This window comes from Ambystoma mexicanum, chromosome 5q (assembly GCF_040938575.1).
Source record: "Ambystoma mexicanum isolate Mex_15411 chromosome 5q, UKY_AmexF1_1, whole genome shotgun sequence".
Taxonomy (NCBI): Eukaryota; Metazoa; Chordata; class Amphibia; order Caudata; family Ambystomatidae; genus Ambystoma; species Ambystoma mexicanum.
Genome location: NC_090933.1, coordinates 349,516,918 through 349,538,584, shown reverse-complemented (window position 1 = coordinate 349,538,584; position 21,667 = coordinate 349,516,918). Strand labels below are relative to the sequence as shown.

Sequence of the window (21,667 nt, the reverse complement as noted above, 5' to 3'; positions counted from 1 at the left end):
AGCCGGAGAAAGATCTACCACCAACTGGTTGCTTGCAGAAGCAACGGGCCCTGAGGGAGTTGGAGGTGGATGAGAGAAGAGCTCGAGCAGGGAGATATTTAGGAAGTGAAAGTTGAAGGTATTGAGGTCCCAGATGGCCTTGTGCATAATGCAGAGGGTTTTCACCCTATCCCTCGCAGCCACTGAGAGCTATTGCAGAAATTTCAGTCCAGGAGAGATACGATGCCTGGGCTTGAGGCCAAGCACAAGTCGCGTAGCCCTCTTCTGGATTTGTTGCGGAGAGTAGAAGCAGGCAAATTTAAAAATAGGCTGTTGCAATAGTCCATCCTAGAGAGAACCACAGCTGTGTGGACAGTGACCTTTTGGGAACTTGCTTTAGGTTGGTAGGATACATTGAGTGCTAGTTTTGGTGCCTTATTTTTACGATTTATGTAGGAGATGGGTTACTGGGGAAAACAATTTGTAGCATTGTTGGAAGGAAAGAAGAGAGTTTCTCTTTCGATATTACAATGTGTGATATGGGTGAATGACAACGTTGCAAGCACATACCATTGAAGTGCCACTTTATGGTAGGGGATGGGAGAAAAAAAACGTATGCTTTTTAAGAACGTAATGGACGCTCAGTGGCATACCGTGCGCAGAGGCACTTATAACAGAGCTGTAAATATACTGCATAAAAAGTATTCATAGACTCTAGTTTGTGGTGATGGGTGCTCATGTGGATGCACAAATCTTGCTATCTTTTACTAAACTTTCTACTGGACGTGCTTTCAAATGACAAGACACTTGCAGGCTGAATTTGTAACGGTACATATGAAGTGTTGTGCAGAACTGACAGTGTTAGATGCTAACGTCTTCGATGGCATTGGTGGATGCGTGTGTGACTATTTACGCGTACCCAATGAGGTGGTGGTGGACTAAAGATAGTGGAAAGGGAAGAAGGACTGCTCCGGCTTTACTGGGGCGCGGCCTCCGGAGTACTTGCACATGCCACATTCTGCGCTTCTCACCATGCTGGCCAATGGAAATGGGACTGTGGGGATTCAGGTATGGAGGATGTGGTTCACAGGAAGGGGCGGTCAACTGTTTACATTACTCTGCTGGCTGACATGGGAAACCACATTGGGCCTTGTTACGCAGCAGGAGGTAGCCATGGTGCTATTAGCACCATTGCTACCCCCTTACCGCATTCCGGGTCCGGGTTCCTGAAATAGGAATTTACCAGGTCATTCGAACCTTGGAGGACCCGGTAAGTCCCCATTCCAGCAACCATTCCCCATTCCCATTCGAGCCCCCATAGGGTTCAATGGGAATGGGCATGGAGCTAATAACGGTACCGCAATTTGCGGTACCTTTATTAGCTGTGAAGTCCCTTAACGACTCCCGTCCAAGCGTTAAGGAAGGGACCCGCTAAGGGACCTCGGAATAGGGTGGTATGGGATTACCGGCACCAGTGCCCTTACCGGTGCCGGTAATCCCTTACCACCTACAGCGTAATGAGGCCCATTGTGTTGACTTTGGGTGATGCCTTTGTGATAGACCTGCACAAGTATGCCCTAGAAAGACACTTTGATGGCAATTTCGGTTTGGAAGGAGTGGACGCATTGTGGTGCGCTATGAATGCGGTTTTGCCAATATGCATGCACTTTGCAGAGACCTGGCCACTTTTGCAACAGTCGATGTCGTCATGCAATACGGCGGCATGCATTTGGGTTACGTGGTTTGTTTAGGTTTGTTCCGTCGAAGGAAGAGGTTGCTTAATGTAGTGAAGAGGCTTTTTCCCCCCACTGTCAAGGTGCATTTCTCATCCATAACACCAAGAGGAGTATGGGACAATGTTCATGGATGTGGTTCCTAGCCAGAGGTTGGAAGGTGTCTCAGCATGTATACTTTGTCCAATGGTGGGATGTTCTTTTGCAACAATTACCTCATTAGTTGTGGAAATGCTGAGTTTTTCCAAGAAAATGGCATTTTGTTGTCTCCCATTGGTAATGCTGTTTTGTTTGCCCGTCTAACGCATGCATTGAAGAGTTTACTAACAATGTGAGCACAAGAAAACACAACATCAAATAAAAACCGAAAAAAAGAGGTTTCACTAGAAGCACCTTAAAACTTTTTTTTAAGGCTCTTTTCAGACCCGCCTACTAAAACAAACTCTGCTACCCTGGTTGCAATTTATTCCCCCATACCTGCACGCAGCACGAAATCCACATCTGGGGATTTTGAAGATGGCCATGGAAATGTGGAGCCTGAGGTATTCAATACCGTTTCTGTGTGTGGTGTGTATGCAGAGGGCTGTTGTACAGAACTGATACGGTTACATGGAGAGCTCTTCAATGTGATTGGTGGATGCGTGCGTAACATTTTAACAGTACCCAACGACGGCGTGCTGGAAAGAAGAAAGTGGAAAGGGAAGAAGGAATGTTTCTGCTTTATTGGGGCACGCCTCTCGCCGTACTTGGGGAAAACGGACGTGCCACATTGTACCGTTTTCAGCATGCTACCCATGGGAATCTGACAGTTGGGACTATCGCAACTGAGGTTGTGGGTCACAGGAAAGGCCGTTAATACTTCTCTCCATTACTGTGCATACTGAGCCGGGCTGAAATTGTTGCCATTACTTGCAAAGGCAATGTAGCACAGCAGATCTGGTCCACCATCACTTACAGGGCAAACCTATGTGGCCTGCTACTCTGTTCAGAAAAATTACAAACAGATTGCGGAGCAGCTCTGGGGTGTGGCCTTTTTGTAGGGCTGCTGTGGACAACTTTTACCCAGAAAACAGGCCTACATTTTTCAAAAACATATATACATATTCAACGGCACAATGTGGTGTGAGCGTGTACTTTCTGAAAAAACTACGTATATTGCACAACACTATGCTTTTCCGCTGTCCGAGGGTCCGGATCGTGTCCCCCTGACATAATGGCCCATGTGCAGCGTGGGTGCGGTTGCATGGTGACGTCGCCACTGTTCTCCCTTGGGGCGGCTGTCCGTGTGCATAGGTGTGCTATGCACACTGTTGCCACTTGTCTACTGATTAATAGTGGGACACATGCACCAACCATTTTGGGAGATGCTGTGTGTTTATAAGGTATAGCAGGTGGGATGTTTAACTGTATCGCTACCTGTAGGAAGTGGGTGGGCGACACAACCCAATTAATCTGCGTTCACATATGGTGCACAGTGGCAGTGTTAACAGGTCACAGAGGAACAGATACACATGCGTGTACTTGCACAACTAACAAACGTCCGCTCCCACACGTAATTATAGGTGGTGCACAACATGCGGGTCGTGCTAGCATTGTACAGATGCCTCCATTGTCACTGCATATAGGCCGGGCAGGTGCCGTGTCTGTAGGACACCTATCTTTTGCTTAATTGCGGTCATTCCTACGAGGACTTACGCAGCTGGGTCATAGCGGCATTTCAACAGAAAATACCACATATACACTCAGCAACAAATTCAATATCATGGTTTACTTGCACACATTCATACACACCATTAGGAAAAGGGAAGGGATAGCAGAAGTGGATACATAATGTGGGGAATTTGCACAGACTGGTCGTGAGGGGCGGAAGTGGTTGAGGTATCACTGTAACGTCTCCCATCACACATATTTTGAGGGGATAGCGGGCTGCGACATGGGGAACGGGTTCACGTGAAGGTCTGCCAGTGCCGTTTCATTTTGTCCATAATATACCCTTGTACGCAATCTTTTAAGGCGGCACAATTGTTCTCCAATTCTTCCATTATGTCTTCCAGGCTGTCCATTTTGCCATTTACTGTTTCTTTCCTTTGCTATGCCTGTATGCTGTTGTGGAAGGGGTACCACTTGTGCTGCCTTGCTTTCCTTCCCAGTATGTTCTCTTATAGAAAAGAAATAGTACATAAATTATGTTTCAAACTACTGTGAGTACACATGGGGTTAGTATCCCAAGTCATTGCGTCATGAGGGAAATTTTCTTCCAGCCACTATAAGGTGCTTGCCATTGCTATGTACAAAAAAAAATGTAAAAAACGTTCTGCTTCTGTACTATTGTATACTGCCCGACCTGCGCAATTATTAGACAACATGTAGTGTGCTTGCTACGTTGCAGTGATGTTCTGGTCTTAGTCCTTTACCGGCCTTACTCTGGCTGTTCACTTTTTCTTCCCATGCACAGTAGCAATGAGGTAAGATTGTTGAAGGGAGGCGTCACTTCCGTTGTTGGTGTATTCCGTTATGGTGTAGTCCCTATGCCTTTGTGCTGTTTGCTTCATAAGTACACAATTTGCAGCCCTACTCTATCTTACCTTGCAATTCATGTACTGTTTGCATATGTTCCTTGCATTTGCTGAATGGTACCACTATGTGCCCCTGCCTTTCTGAGCAGGTTGGATGCCACCCGATGTCTGCGACCAGCCGCATACTCCGAGACTGCTGTGCGCATTAACATGGTGCCCACAGGTTCAGTATGTTGTACAGTACATCTTCAAAAAGTAAGGGTATCCTGCTAAAAACCTACGCAATTCACTAAAAAAGCTGAAGGAACATTATGCTCAAGGTGCACTAGTAAAAACCAATGAAATTCAGGGACAAAAAACGTTTAAAAGGGACGATAGATTTTTCAGTGCAACAAGTACTTGAAAGAAACAATACACTTACTTTGCACTAATAACAACCTATCCATATTATGGTTACAAGTAAAACCAAAAAACCAAAGAAATTCGCCAGTTATAGTAAACTAAGCAACCATAACTCGCCGCACCACTGTACACTGCTAAGACTAACACCCATGACATCACAAATGTCATTGATGACATCACATGTTCATTTAGTTTTCATGAAAAGCCTCCACAAGGGATCGTCATTATAATGTTGCCAGAAAACTATCAGAGGCGATTGGGAGAACTATCATAACATACATATTTCATTAAGTAATGCATTGCTATAAACACCATTGCATTACAGAGTTCTTTCCAGTACATGCACCTACTCATGTGCAAACGTAGACATTGTCTGCAGCATGCACCACAGAGGTGCAATATTCAAAATCTTGCCATGTTGGATAGTAAAATAATGAATGCTTTTGTTTGAGTTTTGCATAATGTGAAACATGTAATAAGTAGCTACCAATCCCTCATTACATAATTGTACTACTACACATAACAAAGAGACCACAATGGATGAATATAAGCATATACAGAGAAAGTAAAGTAAGCAAAAAAGCTGCAGTATTACCAGAAAGTGTTCATAACCTACTGCTTACCTTCCTTCATACATAGAAATGATTGCTGCGTTTTAGGCTTGCTTCTTCCCCTATGTACATGTATCATGTGATGTGACTGAACCCCAAGGAAAGTATGAAAAGGGTATGGTCTACAAATATAGTACCTTTTGATTTTTTTAGTTCCTGACTGTCAGACATGTGAAGTGATCAATGATGTCATCAATGACATTTGTGATGCCATGCTTGATGTCATGGGTGTTCGTCTTAGCAGTGCACAGTGGTGGGGCGAGTTATGGTTGCTTAGGTTACCATAACTGGCAAATTTCTGTTTTTTTGGGGTTTTTACTTGTAACCATAATATGGATAGGTTGTTATTAGTGCAAAGTAAGTGTAATGTTCCTTTCAAGTAATTGTTGCACTGAATTAAAACTTATTGTTCCTTTAACAATGTTTTTTGTATAATGTATAATATATATATTGTACGATTCCTACTATTTATTTTCTTCCCAAAACGCACAAATCTTTGATTCATCCTCCTGGGAGACCAATTATTACCTTTTGTGGCTCACTGTTAGAACACTTGGCACAGTTTATCGATGAGACTTTAATTTGGTTTGTTTCAGTGTTACCCTCCTACCTGCGGGACACCAAAGGTTTTCTACAGCATATTACTGATATTCCGTGGGAGGATGGCTTCATTCTAGCTACACTTTATGTATTTTCCTTGTACACTTCGATTGACCACAATGTAGACATGGCAGCTTGTAAACATTTCTTGGATTCCCGCTCACTGAATTTCTTGGGCCACAGTACCAGGATCCTAGAAATGTTCTTTTTTTGTCTGACCAACAATGTCTTTTTGTTTGAGGGTTCCTTTTGGTGGTGGGAGGAAACATTTTTATCTGATTTGATTTCTTTGAGGTTTTCATCACAGGTTGTGTCATGGTGGAGGTACATCGACAATGTTTTTGTTATTTGGAAGGGCACAGAAGCCGATTGGTTATCATTTGTCACATGTATAAATAGCAATTTGCTTAATTTAAAGTTTACGGAATTGATATTGATATTTTATTTCCATCTTATTTCTATCGCGCTCGTACACAAGTGTTTCAGAGCGCGACAAGGCAAGGGAGGGGAACAGGGGCGAACAAAACAGCAATCTTACTAGGCCTAGTGACATTGAGAACGCGCAAGTGAATGGGAGAGGGGGACGGGAAAAGTGCATGGAAGGGGGGAGAAGTGGAAAGTGCGAAGCAAAGGAGAAACAGATAAATAACAAATAAATAATAAAGGCAACAAACAGTTTTGGTGCAGCCTGCAATTTGCAAGTGCTAGGTTTAAGGCAGCCGACAGGGTAGGTCTGATAAGTGCAGGAAGAAAAAGGGGGGGCTGTATGGGTACAGATACAGACCCCAGTGCAAGGGGTGGCCCGGAGGCAGTGCAGGAGGGTGGCAGGTGCATGGTGCAAAGAGAGAACAGATCAGCAGGACAGAGGGGGAGCGAAGGCAGAAGAAAAGAGGAAGGTCTTGAGGTGCTTCCAGAACCGGAGATGGTTCTCAAGTTTTAGAGTGGCAGGGAGGCTGTTCCAGAGGGAGGCCCTAGCTGAAAACAGATCTACCCCCAGCTCATTTCTTTGAAAAACGACTGACCCTGAGGCACTTGGAGGCAGAGGAGCGAAGAGCTCGAGAGGGGAGGTTTTTTTTTTTTATTTGCATTTGGTTCAAAATACATAACAATTCATGTAGAACCTTTACAAAATTTAAAATCTTACAGATAATCATTTAATCAATCATTGCAATTACAAAAATAGCTCGAATTCATTCTCAATGTGCTTACAAAAACTTGCCAATTCATATATTAAGGGTTTATGTAATCCCTGCATCATTCTAGACCACAAAACTTCAAGGCAGTCCTCAAATTCAATTTCCACAAATGTCCTCAATTTAAGTGTTCTTATGTTCTTAAAATGCGGACAATACAATATAAGGTGTTTCAACGTTTCGTAAGATTCATTACATTCAACAAATCGACATCCCACACAATTATTTGATTTATTCATTTCCCAGTTCTTAGTTCTTTCTCTTGTATGGTATAGATTTAGTCTAAAGCGAATATATACCTTTCGGATATTTTCACAGGGGAATAACAAGACATGATCATAACGTGGAATGCGCGGTTTAACATGTATACCGTATTCTTTATATAGCCCATAAGTCTTAATTAAATCAATTGTTATACACCAATCCATTTCAAAGAGTTTTTTCTTAGCAAAACCAGGACCATATTGTATATCCTCAACAGTTATATTTACATTGTCCAAGATTTGTTGCATTTTCAATTGATAATTAGAAAAGGATTTTGGAGTTTGAGAACCCAACATTTTGTTTACAATGAATTTATTGGAGGATAATGAATCTTAACGTAATTGGACAGCTGTCTCCATTTCCAACGAGATGATAGTGAAACCAGCCCCAATTTGTGTCGAATAATGGCATTTGGAATTGACATAGGGAGAAACATTGCAGATTTCAAAAGAGAGCCCTGTAAGCTATCAAGCGCGCTCGTCATGTCACATAGACAAATATCTAATGTATACAGGATGACACTTTCAATTTTTAATGTCATAAAATCTATTAGCGGGATTAAAGAGAATTTGCAATATTGGCTATAGATCCTTTTCATTTGAAATAATAGTGGTCGAGTTTTATTTCTAATGATAGTTGACCAAGCGTTGATGGAGTTGAGGGCTGATATGTTATACCCCAGATAGATAGCATTATTCACACGACAAATTTGTGTATTCAATATTTGCCATCTAAAAATTCGCTCTTTTTGATTTAACTCCAAAGGTCATAATGGCAGTTTTCGCTGGGTTAGGTGTCAAGTTATGAGCTTTTGCAAAAGTCTCAAATAATGAGAGTTTAGTTTGAAGTCCTACCGGGGTAGGGTCAAACAAGATGATATCTTCAGCGAAAGCAATCCATTTCAAATGAATACTCCCCACTTTGACAGAAAACAAATTCCCTTTTTCCCAGTTTTCACCCAGGTCAGATAGGTATAAATTAAATAAGGTAGCCGCCAGGTTACAACCCTGTTTCACACCAATTGTTGTGCATATGGGGGCAGTGGTTCCACCTTCTGGCGAGATTCTTATTCTATACGAAGTATTCGTGTGCAACTTAATGATCCAATACATCAACACAGTTGGAATCCCTATCTTCATCATTTTCTTCCACAATACATTGCGGACCACCGTGTTGAAAGCTGAACTCATATCGATCATTGCTATATAAACAGGATTAGAATTCTTTTCTTTTGCTCCAGCAATAACATGCGACATGATAAAAGCATTTAAGGTTGTACTCATGCTCTTCCTAAATCCAGTTTGGTATTTCGAGTACATGTCATTCGCCCCAATTACTTTCTCCAATTCGTTTAAGAGAAGGATAGAAAAAATCTTAGCCTCAGTATCAATTAAAGATATTGGACGATAATTTTCTGGGAGAGATGGATCACCCTTTTTAAATATGGGTACTATATTAGCGGTTAGCCATGAGGGTGGAACCTCCCCGGACCTAATGATCGAACTTACAGTTTATAATGCCAGCCCACAACACGGGATCCGCCTTATAAAGACATGGGGGAAGGCCATCAGGTCCTGCAGCTTTTGAATATGTCAACCTGGAAATTGCCCACATAATGTGAATACAATCCCACTTCAGCCTTGGGACATTAGAATAATCAAGAGAAACATCTGGGACAAAACGAAATTTGCAAGGCAGTTGGTATTTAACCTTTATAAATGTTTGCCATGTCTGCTCAGGAATACAGTTTAACGAGAACAATGCCACACATTTATTATCAGCTTTCAAGGTGCGCCAGATTACTCGTGTGTCATGAGCCAAAATGGCACGAATTAATGTGCAATTCGCATCGTTATATCTTGAAATACGAGTAGATCTCAGATTGTGTTTATAGGCTGATATTATTCTATTCCTCCTTGCCTTGCTATCTTCGATGCCCAAGTTGCTTTTCTTTAAATATCTCAGCGCCCTATTCTTCTCCCTTTTTAATAGTTTACATGTATGATCATATAAATGTGTATGTTGCACGTTGTATTTTGCCAAACCGCTCGAGTGCTGTGGCAACTATATCAGAATAATGCATACGCAATGTATATTCATAATTTCCCCCTGCTCGTCTAATCCTCTCAATCTCTGAGGAAATTTGTTTAACAACAAAGTTGCAGGTCCCTCGATTCCATCTGATGGAATGCAGAGGACGATCAATTTCAACCACTGTCAAGGTTATATTTGGCATAAGCAAATGACATTTTAGTTGAAAAAAAGTAGAAAGTTGTGCATGATCTCCTATCTCAATCTGTCCTATTACTAGGGGTGCCATATACATGATAAGATTATGAGATACAAATATATAATCTATCATTGAATGCATCGTTCCTCTTGCCCATGTCTTTCCTAGATTCATGTCATTTCTGACCATTAAATCCATATCCCACTCTGTGAGGAGTTCTCTAATTTTAACTCCTCTACTATGAGAAAGAGTGGACGATTTAAGTTTATGGGTTTCAGTCAAATCTCTACAGTCACAATTAAAGTCACCGCCTATAATGATTTCACAAGTCTGGTATCTACCAGATATATATAATAAGCATGCATCTAATTCGTCCAACATCTCGTCGACTGACAAGGCAGCTGGATTCCAGTATAGGGAAATTATCATGAGTGAGGAATATCTAAATGAGGGTATTATAAGATGGATCCCCAGTATACTAGCAGATTCCCAAGCTAATTCCGCTTGAGCCTGCAAGGATATCTTAACTCCAACCAACAGACCCCCAGATGGACGTCCTAGCAGAGATCTCCTTGCAGGTGAAGTAAAAGTTAAGTACCCAGGAATCACGAATGGCTCAGTTTTCATTGTTTCTTGTACCATTATTATTGTTGGTTGGTCTACATAGGTTAAAGCAGAGTGCCACTTCATTAAGTTTACATGTCCGCAAGAATTCCAAGATATAATTTGCATACTCATATCATTGTATGGCTATTTAGCAGGCATAGATAATTTTGGACATAGGATTGCCGAAAGCATAGGTTCCAACCATGGTAGTCCTTTTGTGTTGGCTACAAATTTCAATATTTCCAACATTCCTCCATCCAGCCCTGCTTCAGATTGCGTACAAGGCCTACCTGCTTCTTCAATCTTTTCAATACCCTTGCCCGGTGTTTCTAGAAATATTAAAGCCTCCGACTCACAGTCAAACGTAAACAGCGTCAAACCCTCCTTTTTTATTTCCTCGCGATTAAACCAGATAAATTTCATTATAGCCTCAGAGGTAAGATAACAAATAGCCCTGTGATTATTTACACTTGCCGAAGAAACCCTTGTAATATCTTCAGATTTGATTATTCTCAATTGAGGTTATTTTTGAGAATACGGAGAATGTATAGGATCGATTAATGCGATTATCCGCCAATATCCTTTCATCCCCCTCAAATCCAATAATGTACTGTGTTTCCAATTCACTTTGTTGTGGCCTAGTGGGAGGTGTGTTTTTTCCTGTATTTATTAATGTTACAGCCAATGGGGATGCCTTAGTAACCACACGGGGATTTGACTCAAGTGAAAATGTGCTCTTGCTATCAGATAAATCGTATTCCTTATTTGAGTTATTCATGTTAATTTGATTCTCAGATAAGGACCTTCTTAATGGAGGACCATGGATAGATATATGGCTCGGGGTAAAAAGGGTACCCACATTATTTACTTCATTTATTGATAAATTCCCAGGCTGGGTCCTCAAAAGTACCTCAACCATTTCCGCTTTTTTGCCTTGGCCATTTACCATCACTACATTTTTCTTTTTGTCCAATAAACAATTTTAAAGCCTTATTGAATCATCACATGTTACATTAATTGTATTACTATTTCTATTTCCTACTTCTAATTGTATTTCATTACTCAGTATGCATACATTATTTACATGTGTTCGATTATTTGGAACATTAGTACATATCTCACTGTAGGATTTCCTCATAGGTATTTCTCGGGAGACGCTGATTCCTCCGTCCTGATGTTTTATTTGACTTTTTCGACGTACAGCATCTGCCTACTATAGGGAAATATTCACTTAAGGTGGCTTTTGCCGAGTTTTGAATAATGAGATCTGTGTTATACTTTTCATTTTCCTTTTCCTGGGTTAAGTGGTCTTTTGGAATAATCGTGGCTATTTTTTGATGTAACACAGTTTTGGAAGTTAAGGTTCTCTGAGAGTTTAATTTTGCCAATTGTGTGATACTAGTTTTTATCCTTCCCGTATTGGTGTGCACGTCTTCCTTCAATAGCAAAGAGGTGCCAAGGCCTCCACCTCCTTTTTCCACTCTTACTTCAGTTGCAGGTGTGAGGGCATCCTGACTCTCTTTGGACAACTGGTCCAAGTCAATGTGCTCCTCATCTGCAATTTCTAGGATAGAAGTTGATTTTATGACCTTCGCCTCCCTCCTTTTCGCAAGTCTTTTCACAGCACGCATATGCATCCTTTTAGCCCGGCGAGACATAAAGGTTGGGGTTACTTCGGTGTGAATATTTTCAATCTCTGCCTTTTTTTTGTTTTTCAATTTCATCCAACAAGACAGAAGGGCTATCTGGCAGATCTAAAATCGGAACTTGGCAATAGGACTACGCAGCATATCAAAAGGCTGTGCTTTATTAAATAGTTGTGAAACTATTGTATCGTTTAATGCGATTATCGATGCTTTAATCTCACTCAGATCCTTCTCACAATTGCACTTCAGCGGCTCGGATGATACCCCATGTGATTGTCCAGAATTATTACATTCCAGGTGCACAGGTAGCGAACATTGCGTACTTTTCTCATGACACTCATTTGTAGCCTCTCTTGATCTTTGGCCACCTATTTCATTTTGCAAAGATCTCAGGGTATCAATTGCGGTTATAAAGCCCTCAATTTTATCCATCTTGGAACAGAGATAATGCATAATTGCCTTTAATTCCAAGTGGGTAAGTTCGTGGTCCTTGTCGAGAAGATCTAATATTAATATTAGAAGGGGGCTAGGAGATTGATATTCAACACTACCCCTATCAGATATGTTACCCTCAGGATCATCATTTATGGACCTTCTTTGATCTTTGATTTGCTCAGGAGAGTACAATAAAGCATGCGAAACCCCTTCAGAGCCTCCTTCGCCTATTATTTCATTGTGAGTTTTCATGATGTCCTTTCTGCAAGTTGGTTTAAAAATCCCCTTGTTAGATGATCTATGAACCAGTGGGGTCATCATATCAATGGATTAATTAACCTGTTCATCTAATTCAGCCATTTTCCTCAGTTATCCTAAACGGGTCTTCATTAAAAGTGCAAGGTAGCAGTGGGGTTATGCAACTCCCCAAACTCACCCTGGCATCATTATTTACTTCCTCTTTTATGGAATTGTACAAAGAGGCAGTTGGGTCGGCATGAACCTGAGCCAAATAAGTAGTTTGTGTTGGAGTATCAGTACGATTCAAATTATCGTCTTTAGCTACCTCAGCTAAAGTGTTATTATCAAATAGCTCATTATCAAGAATACTCCTTTTGTGACCTAAGGAGTCATTATTAGTTTCAGTACAAGCTTTCAATATTGCCTCAGTGCACCGCCCGCTACGCAATCCATTAGCCATAGTTAAAATGCAAGATATAGCTCTTGTGCAATGTATTAATGAAGAGACAGAGTTCTCAGCCTGCTAGATAAATGTCAGGATAAAACAATGGTGGATCGAGACTAACCTAGCTTTACACCCAAAATCTGATAAAATTCGAATTAGCACAATATGAGGTGACAAGCACCTAGCACTTTATGATAAAATGTCAGCAATTAGAATAGAGCCTCGCCCTCACTCACCAGCGCATATAATAAAATCATAAGATCTTCATGTTCTAGCAATATATAATTGGGTTCACTACTTTCAGCACGAACCTGAGCGTGAACACTGTTAGAAATAGAGCCTCAGGGATCAAAGTGACTAATCACAGCAGTCTCCCTTCTGAATGTGCCGCCAAACAGCCGCACAACAGCCAGCAGGCTTGTCCCCGTCGGGCTTTACGCCGCAAGGGTGAACGGCGGAGCGTTTTCAGCTGGAAAAAAGTCACGTGATAAGTCACGTCAAGGGCACAAGCCCCGCCTCCTCAGCGCTGCAGTCGATCTCCTGCAAGAGCCTCTGCCTTGGCTCGCAGTGCAGGTTTGAGCAGCACAAAAGCACTCGTTCAGTGCAAGCAATTAGTTCTGGATCCAGACAGTAATGCGCCGCTCGGGCGAACGGCGGAGCGTTTTCAGCTGGAAAAAAGTCACGTGATAAGTCACGTCAAGGGCACAAGCCCCGCCTCCTCAGCGCTGCAGTCGATCTCCTGCAAGAGCCTCTGCCTTGGCTCGCAGTGCAGGTTTGAGCAGCACAAAAGCACTCGTTCAGTGCAAGCAATTAGTTCTGGATCCAGACAGAGCTGGAGAGATACGATCCCAGGGCTTGAGGCCAAGGACAAGTCTTGCAGTCCTGTTCTGGATTAGTTGCAAAGGGCGGAGAGTAGAGGCAGGTAGATTTAGAAAGAGGCTGTTACAATAGTCCAAGCTAGAGAGAACCAGAGCTTGGGATACCATGAGCTTCTGGGGGAAGGAGAGGAAAGGTAGAGTACCTCTGAGGAGGTGCAGTCGGAAGTTTGACTTTTTAGAGACATCAGAGATGTGGGCGGAGAAGGAAAGGGTGGAGTCAAAGATGACCCGAGGTACTTAGCCTCGCAGGTGGGGGTAGGAGGAGGGCCAAGGGAGGCCGCCAGAGAGTGAGGGGAAAGGATGGTGAAGGTGTGCCGATAAGGAAGATCTCCGTCTTGCTAGCATTCAGACAAAGATCACTGGCGGCACACCAATCTTGAATGGCAGTTAGGCAATCAGAGATGAGAGAGGGGGAGGAGGTCGCAGAGGGCAGCCTGAAAATGAGTTGAGTGTCATCAGTGTAGCACTGGAAATTTGAGCAGAAAAGGGCAATGCAGTGGGCGAGAGTTGCCAGGTATTGGTTGAAAAGCCAGGGCGAGAGCTTAGACCCCTAGGGAACACCACAGGTAGAGAGGAAGATAGATAAAAGGAAGGACCCAAGTTGGACCTGGGAGGGTCGATCTGAGAGGAAAGAGGTCAGCCAGGCCAGAGCCTGATCAGTGATGCCCAGGTTTTCACAGAGACTGTTTAGCATGATGGTATGGTTGACTGTGTCGAAGGCAGAAGAGAGATCGAGGAGGAGGACAGATGAAACGTTAGAGTCAAAGTTGGGGAGCAGATCTTCACGGATGTTCAGGAGAGCAGTTTCCACAGTGACCATGAAATTGTATACCTTGATTTAACTGTCACTCTTGATACTTTGGGTATGCATACATCTCTGTACAAGAAATCTTCAAACACCGGGCTTCCACTTCATGCCACTAGCTGCCACCCACCATCATGTAAAAAGAGCATTCCATACGGCGAATGTATTAGTTTTCGTCAGAACTGTACGGACACCAAGATGTTTTGTCCTGGCAGCTATGGATTTTGTAACACAAGGCTACGACAAGAAAAATTATTGAATCCGCCTATTTGAGGGCACGTGGCCTTTCTAGAGACAAACTTCTATATGGCACAAGCTCTAACAAATTAACAAACAATGATGATCTTCGCTTGATTGTGACTTATGACAATGCCTCTTCCAAAGTCCGGGGAATTATTCAGAAACATTGGCGTGTACTTAATTTGGACAAAGACTTATGTCCTTTAATTTCAACATGTCCGACACTAACCTACAAGCGTGTTCCTTCACTCATACATATTGGTTTTTAGTTTCTTACCCCCCGTCTGGTTTCACCAAGTGTTCCAAATGTAAGGTGTGTCCACATGCAATGGTACAAAAGTCTTTCAAACATCCTGTTACAGCTGTCACTCATGAAATCAAACACTTCATTAATTGTGACACAGCCTTTGTGGTTTATATCCGCTCATGCCCATGCTTGAAATGGTATGTAGGCAGTACTACCTGTAAACTCAAATTGAGAGTCCCGCAGCATTGGAGAGCCATAAAATATTCAGACCCTACTTACCCTATGGCTAAACACTTTAAGCAGTATCATGACAATGATTTTCATCTTCAGACCTTCTATGGAGTGGCACATGTTCCTATCCATCAGAGAGGTGATGACCGGACTTTAAAGTTGAGACAGCTAGAAACCAAGTTCATTCTTTTTAGATTTTGATACCAAAACCCAGAGAGGTCACAATATAGAGGAGCTTTATACTTGTATTAGAGTATAGTTAGTGGGTTCTTCTTAATGATGTTGTTGAATATTAGATGATTCCCGTTTTGTCATGTTCTTTCTGGTGGTGGGTTCCTTGCTCCCTTCTCTCAGTGTTGTATCCTACTTTGACCTAGGTTGAGGTGGTTTCCTTTGGTTAAGAAATCACCATTTCTCCCTTGGGTTTTTCCCTTGGGCTGCCTTTATTGTATAGCTTTTTTTGTGAGGTTTTCAGCTACATTATCAATTCTTATAGGGAGGTCTATACGGTTGGTGTTGCCCTTTTTATTCATTCTTTCTCTCCATTGGTTTTTTCTTCAGATATATATATACCATTTTTGTTTTTTCTTTCTCATACATAGGTTCATTGTTGCCTGAGCTTTTATGTGATGTAGTACATATATTGTCCATTTTATTACAACTCCTTGCTATGCGCTTAGTCTGGTGCAAGATTGTGTGCTTTGTCAACACAATACTTGCACTGATGCTGTATTTTGCACATTCCTGTATGTACTGCCAGTCAATCTGCACTATGCACCTTATCGTCTTGCAGTGCAAGCTTTTAATAATGCTGATTTTGCACATTACCATATATGCTGCTAGCACTATGCACTTTGCTGTCTTGGAATACAAGCCTGTACTAATGTCGATTTTGCATGGATACATTATGTTGCTTATTACTGATTTTGCACTCTCATGCTCGACTCAATCTAGACTTTGCACTATGCACTTTATTTGCTTCCGAGTTTTAATAATATTATGTGTTTTGATGTAAATTATGCTGCCCTTTATGTTATATGCTGCCAGCAATATTTTGCACTATGCACTTTATTGACTGTTCTGTAAATTGGATACATCAATTTGCGGTTGGTCTATACAATATTTGCTCAAGGCCTCAAATTGTATGAACATGTGTGCTTTCCAAAAATTGTATTGTGGCATGCACCAACAAAATGTGTTCCACTGTGCTCATATGTGTTCCATTTTAATTATGAGGTGTTTAATATACACTTCACTTCTTTAATTATTTTATCTTGGAACTAACTTAATGCTGTGGATATTTATGGATTCTGTTTTAACACCATACCGCTTCATGATTACTGACTGTTTTGCAGTGAGACTATTAGAACAAAAACACGTGGGATTTCAGTAAGCAAACGCAGTGCTAATAAGTTAAAATATGTTTTCTTTTGTTACGTTTTTATTCATCTAAATGGCATCATTATTGTTTGTATGCCTTTCTGCGTTCGCTGCTTTATTTGACTATTACCTCATTGCTATTACACGTTCTAAGATGTCTGCCGACCTGTTCGCACAAAGTCCCTCATCTAGCTGTTAGTAGCAGACATAGCAGTAGGACTTATGTTTGTCCTTTTATTACTGCAGTCTGCATTACATCCTCACAAGTGAACAAGCGCAGAGTGGTGCGCGAAACGCGTCTTGTCTAGCAGGATGGCGTCCTGCCTCTGTTGATTTTTTGTCAGACCTACTGCGTGACATTTTGTTAGTCCTTTTTAAAAAATAATAAACAGCACTTTAACAGGAGCTGGGTCGGGTTTTTCATCATCTCACTGACCCTTACCTGTGGAGATATCTGTGTTCGCCTGGAGTGCGGTAGGTTTTCCTTCCTTTATATATATATATATATATATATATATATATATATATATATATATATATATGCTAACATACCAGCTGCAGTTATTTATGTATAACCTGCAGCTAGATCTTTTCTGCAGGTTCTTAATCCACTGAGCTATTCTAAGAATTTTCTGGGTTTCAAAACCAAGCTTCTAGGAATGGTTTTACAGCCAATTTTAGAAATGAAATGTTCACCGTCATCTATTGATCTGGCAAGATAGACAAGTGGGTTAATACACATGTGCTTTATCTGGGCACATCTAAAGTGAAAAATGTAATCCCTACTTTTGCGGAACGTCAATCTCGGGCTGAATACAGCCAATATGTACAACATCCACTTAATATGAGATCAACTTACACTTCAGGATTGAATTAGATGTGTGCTGCACTATGGTACCCATCTACCGTGATTAGGATGGGACCATGGAAGAGGAGCCAATAATGCATAAAAATATAAAACTATCATTAACCACAAAATAACGTACATACATTAGAACGTGCGCTGAAGGTACAAGGGGATTCATTGCCTTGAAAAAGGCTGAATGGTGGAAACATGTGTCGGCAATTGAGATTAGAATGATGCCAATGTATACTACGGTATTAAATAGTATAGCTAATCGCAGACCACTGACAAAATTGTGGTTCCTACGAATACCGAGGGTTGATATCTCATATGATTGTTTGAAAAAAAGAAGCGCATTGGCAGATAGCCCACTATTGTTTATTGCTGGGTACCATTCCAGTGCTTAATTGTAGCCTATATGCTCTTGAGGAATAGTTCATAGGTGCAAGAGATTCATTAGAGGGTACTGCAGTTTTTATATATACATTTAGATTTGCACAGAAGAAATTAAAAATAATGAAAAGTTTAAATGGTTACTTTTTTTTCAATACTTAAAGTTGTCACGAGTGTGTGTGTAAATATTGTAAATACCTAGGAGCGGTGTTAGGTGCGTGCCACAAATAGGAGACATTTGAGAGATTTTAATTTTCAAATGCAGGCAGGCCTGGCAGGATCAATCTGTGTCAGAACCAGCTCAGCTTTTCATCATTCCAAGGTCACAAAATTGATGGTATATAATTTTGCAAAATGTAATTTCACCCCTACATATTTATTATTTTTACTTGTTGTGAACATTGGCCTGCGTCGCATCTAGATGGAGTTGTGATTGTTAGCATATGCCACACTCGTATGGAATTCTGAACTTTGGCTTCTGTCGCATCTAGATAGAAATGTGACTGTTAGCATGTGCCACACCTAGATGGAATCACAAAATTGCAAGGACAGCAATGCCAACTAACCAACCAACAATTCCATCCCTCTGCATACACCTCTCAAACTCTAACCAAACAACCACAAACCTAAAACACAGCAATCCGCACAAACTTCACAACAATGCAACAACAAAACAAACCACACATAGACTTGCACAACAGCACACGACGACTACGGACCACAAAACACCCCAAGCCGAGCCAACGGACCCACCGGACTGAGGCTGTCAACGGCACATCACTGCTCTCTTGCACTTTTCCTGCTTCCTCCCACTAACTCAACCTCCCCTCCTCTTTCAGAGCCGCCAGAGCGCCAAGGGACCACTATGGTGGCGATAGTGCGCGGTACAAATGTCCTTTAACATTATGTAGAGAAAGTTCGAAAAGTGAAAAATATACCCAGAAATCTGCTGGTACTATAATACAGGTGAGGTTGAACAGCATGGGTTCCTATGCTCAAGATACCCCCACCTATAAGGGACTCAAACAGGTCTGTGCGCTGTTACCCATGCTGTTTAATCTTCACCTAACCCACCTCCTGGAACGTCTGATGGTGTTGATAATGTGCCTCCCAAAATCGGCAAAGTTCATATCACTTGGCTGTCGTCTGCAGATGACGCGATTCTGGCTGACTACAAACGTCTAGGACGTCAGAACTGTAAGAGAATTGAGTGCTTACACTAAAGAGAATAGTATTTGTACTAAACCTTTTTTAAGACCAAATATATGTATTTTGGCACACCAAGACGTGTTAACACCCCCCTACCACCCAAGCGATGTATGGGGGGTTGGAGGGGGGAGATTATAGAGGAAGTGACTACAGCCATCTAGGCATTAGAACTAGGGATAACAGCCTGGAGCTGCATGTGAGCAAACGTGGCAATAGCATGAACACTAATGATTAAAAAATAGATATGCAAACAGCGGGATAAACATTGAAAGCCGTTTTCTTTATGTATAAACAGTCAATCTTGCATGGGTTTGAATTGGTCTATGTAAATATTCCTGGTTGAAGGTTTTAAAAGGTAAAACATGGCAGCATCTACTGGGTCTACCTCAGTAGACCCAGTAGATCTGAGAAAATTAGAGTAGTGGGCCTCATTACACGGATGGCGGTAAGGATTAACCGGTACCGGTAAAATACCGCCTTACTACGAGGTCCCTTTGCGGGTTGGGGGATTTAACGCCTGCTTTTAGCAGGTGTTAAAAACCAACCCGCAAAGGGACCCAGGGAGCTAATTACGGTACCGCAATTTGCAGTACCGTAATTACCGCCTTCCCCATTCCCATTGAGCCCTATGGGGCAAAAATGGTAATGGGGAAGGGTAATGGTGGAAGGGGGGGATTACCGCCCCGCCAACCTTGGAATGGGGCGGTAATTCCCCTTTCCGCCAAGGCGGTGCCGGTAATGTACCGGCATGAACCATGGCGCTAATAGCGCCATGGTTCTCCGCCATCCGTGTAATGAGGCCCAGTGTCGGGTTGACCTAATTAGAAGGACACATATAGCTAAAGCGGATAATGCTACACATTAAAAGATATGGTATGGCCTTTGCAAAACGTACTTGGTACGGCTATGGGGAAATAGCCGGGGCAGCCTATGAATTCAATTAAAAATCTAAACTTAAGGCTTTTCCAATTAATTGGCTGGATCTCTAAATTGGGAGATGGACTTTTACCAATTCAAAACAATTTTTGAAAAAAAGTGAGTTTGGAACATCACGCAACCAAACACGTAACGACATTACATAAATATCCTTTGAAACTGCCTCGTAAAGATAATTGAATTCAAACTAAACTAAAGTTAAATAATATCTTCTTCATATCTGACAAGGTCCATACAAAGGATCCAAATAACCATATCGTTGCAATCACTCTACCACACATTGTCCATCATTCTTCGCCATCCACGTATCTTGCCGTGCCCTTCCTTTTGCTTCCAGAGAGTACGATCCGGATAACTTGTAGGAGGGCACAGTGTCACATAAGTCCAGACAAGCTAGGCGCTAGGACAGCTACGGTGGTGATTTGGGGAAGAGTATAAAAGCCCTGTAAAATTGCACAACTGTAGAGCGGATAGCAGGAATGGCCTCATTTGATTTTCTCCAGCCACAGAAGAATTAAAATTCGCTTATCATCCAGACATAGGAACCATAACATTGCAACTTGACATAACACGCAAATGATTAAAGAAGCTTAAAGACCGTTGGTCCACGAAGGGAGCAGATTTTCAATGAGGCGTTAGGAACCTCAACTGGATGGATCGCTGCTGCAGAGTGTTTGTAACCGGAGCGCGGGGGCCTGTATTACTTTATTTACTTTTTTCAACTGCTCACGCTACACTAGTGTTGCGCATGCGCAGCCTGTTGTTGGGTCTACAAAACATCACAAGAGCCGTGCACTTGGGCTTGAGCCTCCAAAACTGCCTTCCCTTTCATAGCGAGCCCGACACTTGGCACAGGGTGAATGTAAGGGTATTTCCGCACTGTGAGACAGAGTGCGCCTGACAAAGTCGCTCATGTGCGTGTCCCAGCAAGTCCAAACTCTCATGCAGACTTACCGTGTATACAGGGTTCCAACGGTTGGCCGAATCGATGTCTTGGAACTCCCGCTCCATGTCTCCCGGAGGCTGCTGCCGGGTAGAAAGGGGCGGCGAGCGGGCAGAGTATTTATCCTAAGTAGCCAATCGGATCATTCCCAGCGGCAAGCTGCAGGGCAGAGGGATATCAGCCTCGCGCTGTCTCCCCTGCCACTGTCATTCGGCACTCAGCGCATGCGTTGTGACGTCATGTTCCCTCCCGGAAGATCCTACGTCTGGTACCAGGGGAGGAAAGTACCTGGCGAGTGATGTCATCAGCAGAGGCGGGGTCACTGCCTACACCGTTGTCTTTAGTTACGCAGTTGCAATAAGTGACCCTACTTCTGTGCAAACCAAAACCACCGGGTTCCTTACGGCAAGTCCGATAAATGTCGCATTGTCCTGCGACTGGAAACTAGACAGCAGCGTCTGACGTTTTTTCCAGTGTTCAACTTTAGTATTCACCCACCCTTATGCCGAGTCATTCTTTTTTTTAATACGTACAACAATCTAGGTCAGAACTGATGCTACAGTTCAGCATATGTTCACACACAACATACTGTAGTGGCCTGGAAGGATGACAGAACACTATTGAGGTTTGATTGGGTGTTTATTTGGACACCTGTTATAAC

At 42.2% G+C, this 21,667-nt stretch overlaps 1 protein-coding gene across 1 annotated transcript in view; it reads right to left on the bottom strand.

The window, feature by feature from the left end:
* Positions 1-21,239, bottom strand: part of PTPN2 (protein tyrosine phosphatase non-receptor type 2) — a 1,450,306-nt gene extending 1,429,067 nt beyond the window's left edge. The window contains exon 1 of the mRNA XM_069620828.1: positions 21,018-21,239. Within this exon, the coding sequence (XP_069476929.1) occupies positions 21,018-21,074 (57 nt within the window). The 5' untranslated portion in view covers positions 21,075-21,239. The remainder of the gene's footprint in view (positions 1-21,017) is intronic.
* Positions 21,240-21,667: the final 428 nt, after the last annotated feature.